This window comes from Vombatus ursinus, unplaced genomic scaffold (genome assembly GCF_900497805.2).
Source record: "Vombatus ursinus unplaced genomic scaffold, bare-nosed wombat genome assembly UNPS02009918.1, whole genome shotgun sequence".
NCBI classification, from domain to species: domain Eukaryota; kingdom Metazoa; phylum Chordata; class Mammalia; order Diprotodontia; family Vombatidae; genus Vombatus; species Vombatus ursinus.
Genome location: NW_020949696.1, coordinates 1,139,274 through 1,146,906, shown reverse-complemented (window position 1 = coordinate 1,146,906; position 7,633 = coordinate 1,139,274). Strand labels below are relative to the sequence as shown.

The following is a 7,633-nucleotide window of genomic DNA, read 5'->3' as shown; positions in this document are numbered from 1 at the left end:
CTGACATCCCGTGTCCTAAGGGCCCTCCCAGCCCTGACATCCCGTGTTCTAAGGGCCCTCCCAGCTCTGACATCCTGTGTTCTAAGGGCCCTTTCAGCTCTGACATTCCATGTTCTACAGGCCCTCCCAGCTCTGACATACTATGTTCTATGGGCCCTCTCAGCCCTGGCATCCTGTGTTCTAAGGGCCCTCCCAGCTCTGACATCCTGTGTCCTAAGGGCCCTCCCAGCACTGACAAAATATGCTCTGTATTTAATATTCATATGTTAAGGTTTGCATGGTGTTTAACAAATATTATTTATTTGATCTTTGCAATAACCCTGTGAGATAGGTGCTGATTATTCCCATTTTACAGATGAAGAAACTGACACTGAATTAAATTACTTGCCCAGCGTCACACAGCTAATAAATATCTGAAGAATGATTCGAACCCAGGCCAACCTGACTCTAAATACACCATTCTCTCCATTAAGCTCCTGCCACTTTGTATTCTATTCATTTCCCTGGTCAAGGTCCTCGCAGTATAATGGGGAGGAAGGAATCTAGATTTTGATGGCCTCCCACAGTCCGGCAGGCTTATGAAACAGAATCACTAGAAGTCTGCCCTCCCTGTGTCAGATACCAGGGCTGCCTGTGGGTACCCTCTTTCTCCCTCTTCTGTGACCTAGCTTAGGCCCCCTGCCCTCAAGGAGAACCTCCCTAACCACTCTGCCCACAATGTACTGGTACATTCCCTCTCTGTCTCTCCTCCCTCCCACTGTCTCCATCTCTCTGTCTCTCTCCTCTCTAAGTCTCTCTTTCTCTCTCCCTCATCCCCCTCCCTCTTTCTGAGTCTCATACCCTCACCCTTGATCCCACAGAGCCCCCTTCTTGTTCTCCCTTCTGGGCGTGTGATTCTTATCTCCCCAACCAGACCATGGACTGTGCAGGGCATCTGCCCTCAGGCTGGCACAGCCAGGTCAGTAAATGTGTCCAGGTTCCAGAAGGATGCTTTGGGAGCGGTACTGGGACAGGCGCCCCCCAGCTGTCTGTGCTGAGCCCTCTCTCTTCCCACCTAACAAGGATGAACAGAAGGGAAAGGAGGGAGCCTCCCCCGCCTCTCCGCCCCCACCCCACGCAGTCGCCCAAAGAACAGCTCCTGACACCTCAACAAGTCGAGCTTTGCCCACAGAGCCCGCCAACGCTCCCTGGCGCTCCGCGGAGCGGGTGCCTTCTCACACCTCTCCTCACGCATACACATACATGTGTACTTATACATGTTATGTATAAGTACACACATGTATAAAATATTATACACGTGTACATGGAGAGGGAAGGGAATGCAACAGGAAGCCTTCACAACCCAAGCTGGATCAGGCCTGTTAGCACCTCATACTTCCACAGGGCGTAGGGGCCGGGGTCCCTCCTAATGCATGCTCATTTAAGCCTGTGGAGGGAAGGAGGGCAGGCTTTACAGGTGGGGAAATGGAGTCAGAAATGCTGACATTTCTGAGCACTCACTATGTAAAGGCCTTCACAGAGGAAGAGAAAGCCCAGGCTCTGAACTCAAGAAGGGAATTTCCAGCAGTCTTGTTGGACTATTACTGCCACTACTAAGAACAGGTCCCAACGTTACCACACAGCAACTCCGTGAGGTAGATTGGTACAAGGAAGTATTATCCCCATTTTACAGGTGAGGAAACTGAGGCAGAGTTGCTCAGGGTCACAAAGCCAGTAAGTGTCTGAAGCTAGATTTGAACCTAGGTCTTTCTGACTCCAGGCCCAGGGCTTTATCCACCGTGCCACCAAATGTTTGCTGAATGAATACACTACTGAATGTCAAAGGCCAAGCAGCTTAACAGTAAAAATCAGCCACGGCCCGGGAGTCGAGGGCCCCGGGTTCTAGTCCCAGGTCTGCCCCTGAGTCAAGCATTCCTTTGCTGCCTCAGTTCCCCTGACCGGTAAAACAAGATGGTTGGTCCAGGCGGCCGTGAAGATTCCTTCTTTTCTGTGACTGCCCTTAACTCAACCTGTCAAAATAGAACTTATCTTCTCTACCCCCCAGACACTCTCTGTAAACTTCCTCTACTACTAGAGAAGGCAACACCATCCTCCCAGGCCCTCAGGCTCCCAACCTAGAAGTCAGCCTGGACTCCTCACTATCTCTCATTGCCCACATCCAAGCCATTGCCAAGACATGTCGATCTCACCTTTGCAGCACCTCTCAAATACGCCCCCTTCTCTCCTCTGATTCTGCTACCTCTCTAATGCAGACCCTCTCACCTCACGCATAGACCATCACCATACCCTGCTGGGGGCGGGGGTCTGCTTGCCTCCAGCCTCTCCCCACTCCAGTCCATCCTCCATTCAGCCACTGAAGTGATTTTCCTAAAGCTCATGTCTGACCATATCACACCTCTCCTCAAGAAATTTCAGTGGCTCCCTACTGCCTCCAGGAACAAACACAAAATGCTCTGACATTCAAAGCCCTTCGTAACCCAGCCTCCTCCTACCTTCCCAGTCTTCCTATATCTACTCTCCAACACGTACTCTTTGATCCAGTGACACTGGCCTCCTGGCTGTTCCATGAAGAAGACCCTCATCTCCAGATATTTTCTCTGGCTCTCCCCCATGCCTGGAACATTCTCCCATCTCATCTCCCCCTCCTGATTCCTTCCAGTCCCAACTACAACCCACCTTCTACAAGAAGATCCTGATCCCCCTTAATTCTAGTGCCCGCCCACTGCTAATAATCTCCCATTTGTCTTGCACACAACTTGATGTAATACTTGGTGGGATGCTGTCTTTCTCATTAGATTATAAGCTCTTGAGGACAGGAACTGTCTTTTGCCTTTCTTTGTATCTTTAGCACTGAACACAATGCCTGGCATATAGTAAGTGCTTACTGAATGACGGGAGAGGGGCCCTGGAGAGAGTGCAGAGGACCCCAACTCAAACCCTTAGCTCGGCCACTTACTTAACATTGGTATGCCTCAGTTTCCTCTAATGTAAAATGAGGGCGTTGTACTAGATAACCCGAAGGTCCATCCCAGTTTTAAATGTATGATTTTTTTGGGCGGGGGGCTAGGCAATGGGGTTAAATGACTTGCCAGGTTCACATAGCTAGTGAGTGTCAAGTGTCTGAGGCCGGATTTGAACTCAGGTCCCCCTGACTCCCGGTGTTCTATCCACGAAGCCACCTAGCCTCCCCTAAATGTATGATTCCATGAGAACAATGAGAAGGGACACCTATGTAGTCCAATTTATACCTGAATAGGAAATCCACTTTGTAACACTGTTGGCAAGGGACCATCCACCCTTGCTTGGAGACCTCCAGTGATTAGGAGCTATTTATCTATCTATCTATCCATCCATCCATCCATCTATCCATCCAACCATCCATCCATCCGTCTATCCATCCAACCAACCATCCATCCGTCTATCCGTCCATCCATCCGTCTATCCGTCCGTCCATCCATCCGTCCATCCATCCATCTATCCATCTTATCTTTCTCCTGAAGTAGCCCAGTCTCTTTAGGGGCGGCTATAAATGCTTATGAGGAGTCTGAGTCGAGCCTCAGCAAGACTTCCTGTCCCTGAATGCCTGGCTGGTCCCGAGCAGGCGTCTCCCCCACCCCATCTCTCATGTTTGAAGTCTAGCCTAGCGGCTGGGGAAGCGAAAGGGGAGCCTGGCCAGGCCGCTCCCTCTACTGCTGGCCTTGTGGTGGGTCGGGAGGAAGTGCTGCCCTTGATGCTCAGCTGAAGCCCGGGTGTGTGTGTGTCTGTGTGTGTGTGTGTGTGTCTGTGTGTGTGTGTGTGTGTATGTGTGTCTGTGTGTGTACATGAAACTGAACGGAAAATCTGCCCTGGTTAAAAACAGAACCCACTCCTTGCCTCCCTTTCAGAGGATGTGATGGTCTTATCACAGGGCTGAGCCCAAGAGAGAGGGAAAAAAATCATCCATCACCCCGAGGGGTAAACTGGGCAGGGGAGGCTGTTCCTACCTCGTCCTCCCCCCCACCCCAAATGCTCCCTCTCCTTTGAGGCCTAGCTCAAGACCACCTATTCCAGCGAGCCTTCCTAGGCCACCGCCGTCCCCAGTGATCCCTCCCTTCTCTAAGAACTGGAAGAGGCCTGAAAGGCTGGAGAAGGAGGGCCCTTGAATGATCAAGTCCAGCTCTCTCATTTTACAGCTGAGGAAACTGAGGCCCAGATGTGGAGGGCCTTGCTGAAGGTGCCAAGTCTGCACAACTGGGAATACGCAGAGGAGGCAGGATTCAGACCCAGATCCTCTGACTCTGGAGGCGAAGCTCTTGCCACTTTCAGGGAGCTGGTGGAAGATCTGGACCCGAAACCCAAATCTGCCCTAGGGAGCTTCTCCCAGAAGGCGTCTTGTCTCTGAATCCTCACCACCATGCATGGGGCTCGGCCTCCGGGAGGCTTCGGCCTGGATGAGAAGTTCCTCTTCCTCGTGTCTCCCTGGGGACGTGGGAGCATTCCTTGGAGGCCCTGCTCTAATGCCACCTCCAGGAAGCCAGCCCCAATCTCCTCTTCCTCGATTCCTCCAGGCCTGTGGGCCACGCCTCACGCTGCCTTGTCCCACCATTTTGTGGCACTCACCACTCCTTGGACCAGGGGTCCTTTTGTGTCATGGGCCCCTCAGGCATTCACTCTGCTGAAGCCCAAGGCCCCACCTCAGAACAAGGTTTTTAAATGCATAAAATAAAACATTTAGGATTACCAATCACATTGGAATACAGGAATTGCAATACAGGAAACCAATTATATTGAAATAGAGTTATAATTTTTAAAAAAATCAGATTCACAGACAGACCCTGGGTTAAGAACCCTTGCTTTCTTAGACTGTAAGCTTCCCTGAGAGCAGGCACCTTGTTCTTAGGCTCCAACCCCAAGGGCTCACAGAAGGTTTGGTGAATGAATAACTAAAAGAAACAAGTCAAACAGAAAAAAAACATCCCAGAAAAATTTTTTTTCATTTAATGTGAATCTTGGGGCTCCCTTCTTGACTACCCCCGCACCACAGTCTAGGTCTACTTTTAGCCCAGCTAAAAGGCTGCACATTCAGAAGAGAAGGTCAGTCGCCTCACTCACACACATGCACAGAGTTATCAAAGGATGCTCAAAGGTCATCATTCACAGGAAACCCCAGAAGGCTATTGTGTCTGCCAGCAAGGCTCAGAAAAGTACTGACATTCAACATTCAGGGCTCTCCCACTTCTAACATTCTCTGTTCTGAGGACCCATGCTGGACCTGGAGTCGGGAAAGCCTTGAGTTCAAATACAGGCTCCGATATTTACTGGTTGTGCAACCCTCGGCAAGTCACTTCACCTCTGTCTGCCTCAGTTTCCTTAACTGTAAAATAGGGATAGTAATAGCACCTACCTCCCATGGTTGTTGTAAGGTTCAAATGAGAAATAATTGTGAAGTGCTCATCACAGTGCCTGGCACATAGTAGGTGCTTAATAAATGCTTGTTTCTTCGCTTCCCTCCCTGCCAGATCTGACTTTCTTGTTCTGTTCTAAGGTCTCTTCCAGCTCTGACATTCCATGTTCTAAGAGCCTTCCCAGCTCTGACATTCTGTGTTCTAGGGGCCTTCCCAGCCCTGACATTCTCTATCCTAAGGGCCCTCCCAGCTCTGACATCGCCACAGAGTACAGATTCTAATCCAGCCTTGCTGGCTGACAAGATAGACTGTTGTGGCTTCCTGTGAGCATTTTTTATGCTCTGTGCAGCACCACTCCCTGCCCCCCTCACTTTCCTGGCCCAGGCGGTGCTGCCACCCCACGCCTGGGCTGCTCTCCCTCCTCACATCTGCCTCAGACTCCTGTTCCAATGGTCCCAGCCTGCTAATATTCCTCCCAGCTCTGCCAGGCTAGGAATCCTGCTGGTACAGTTAGCAGGCAGGGTCCTGGGCTCCAAGTCAGACCTTAGTACCTGCATGACCACAGGTAAGCCCCTTAACCTTTCAGAAATCTTTGTTTCCTCCACTGTAAAAGGAAGAAATAACAAAACCCACAAGCACATTCCTCCTTGCAGGGGCCCTGTGAGGTTCACAAGTTAGAATACGGAGCTGCAAGGGAACTCAGAGGCTGTCTCATCTGACCCTCATTTTACAGAGGAGGAAACTGAGGATCAGAGGATCTGGCCCCTGAGCGTCCTCCCCAGAGACTTGAGTCTTCTGTGAGGCTGACTATCACTTACTCCTACTAGCTGTGAGACCCTGGCTAAGTCTGAGGCCCTTCGGGGTCTGTTTTCTCCTCTGGGATATAAGTTAAACCGGATAATTATCTAAAGCCCTTCCAGATTAAGACCATGGTCTCAGGTTCTATGTTCTAGGGGTATTTTCCAGTTATGTGGTTTAGGATTTCCCTTGTCCACTCACACCTCATCATGACCAGTCCCTACCAAGGAAGAGGGGCTGTTCTGGACAAAACAGGGGGAGGGGAGGGCATGAGGTCTGAACAGGGAAGGCTTCCACCTTGACCAGACAATCAAGCCTGTTAACACCTGAGACAGCAACCCTTCCTGTCCCCCTCTCCCCACAAGCTGGCGGATAAGGTATCCCTCAGTCTCCCTGTCCTGCCAGAGGGCAGGAGGAAGAGCCAGAGATGCCTTCTTGGCTGGGTCACTCCAACCCCAGACTGTCCAGGTGGGGGAAGGGAAGGGCCAAGGAACAGAGAAGGGGATGAATCACTGGAAAAGGGGGGAGGGGAGGCATGAGTTTGGATCATCAGCCCCATGCCTGCTTTCTCCTTCTTACCTACCTAAGAGCCAGGATCTCCATAGTATTTGAGGTGTAGCATGCTTCACCCGTTTACCTCATTTGATCCTCACCAATACCCCACAGGGTAGGATGCTACTAGTGTCCCCCTTTGGGAGGAGGGGGAAACTGAGGCCTAGGTAAAGTGGCTTGCCCTGGTGGGGTCAGAAAGCTAGACAGCTTCCGAGGTAGACGCCCGGAGCTGGGGCCATCCCCTGTGCCAGCTGTCTCTCTCCCTCTCCATCCCCACGTCCACCTCGAGCTTGGAATCCCGAGTCAGGACGTTGGGCTCCGGGGCACCCCCTCCCAGGAAAGGGCCCCGGCGGCCGAGGACCCCAGCCTGGGCCGGGCTGACCTTCCCATCCAGGGGCGACCTGGGGGGAGGGGAAAAGGCTGGACAGGAGGCACGGGTAGCAATCAAGCCCCCCCCAACCCCCGCTCTATCCCGATGGGTGGGAAGATGGAGAAGCCCCCCCTCCCCACGGCTCTCACCAGCAAGCTCCCGGGGCAGGGACCTGGAGAGAGCCGTTGGGAGCTTCCCACGCATCCTGCCCTCTCCCCCGGCCCCAGCCTGCAATCCCGGCGGGCGGCTCAGAGGCGGCGGCCCTGCCCCCTCCCCTGCCCCGTCCCGGTACCTCTTGGAGCGCTGCAGGAGCGCGCCCTTGGCCAGGCGACTCCGGTGGCCCGGCGCCGGCGCGGCCGTCCAATAGCTGGGGTCCGACATGCTCGGGCCCTTTGTCCGCAGCGGCGGGCGCCCCCGGGGCCCGGGCCAGGCCGCCGGGGCATGCACGGAGGGCGGAGGGCGGGCTCAGCGCGCCGCGGGGCCCGGGAGCCGCCCGGGGAGCCGCGCGCCCGCAGCCGTGGCCGTGGCC

General features: G+C 53.2%; 1 protein-coding gene across 3 annotated transcripts in view; it reads right to left on the bottom strand.

Moving 5' to 3' along the window:
• MAST3 (microtubule associated serine/threonine kinase 3) overlaps positions 1-7,633 on the bottom strand; it is a 78,308-nt gene that overhangs the window by 53,358 nt on the left and 17,317 nt on the right. The window contains exon 1 of one of the 3 annotated variants that reach the window (XM_027853101.1): positions 7,397-7,485. The exons of the other annotated variants lie outside the window; for them this stretch is intronic. Within the exon in view, the coding sequence (XP_027708902.1) occupies positions 7,397-7,485 (89 nt within the window). Of the gene's footprint in view, positions 1-7,396; positions 7,486-7,633 lie in introns of those variants that run through there. 3 annotated transcript variants of the gene reach the window in all.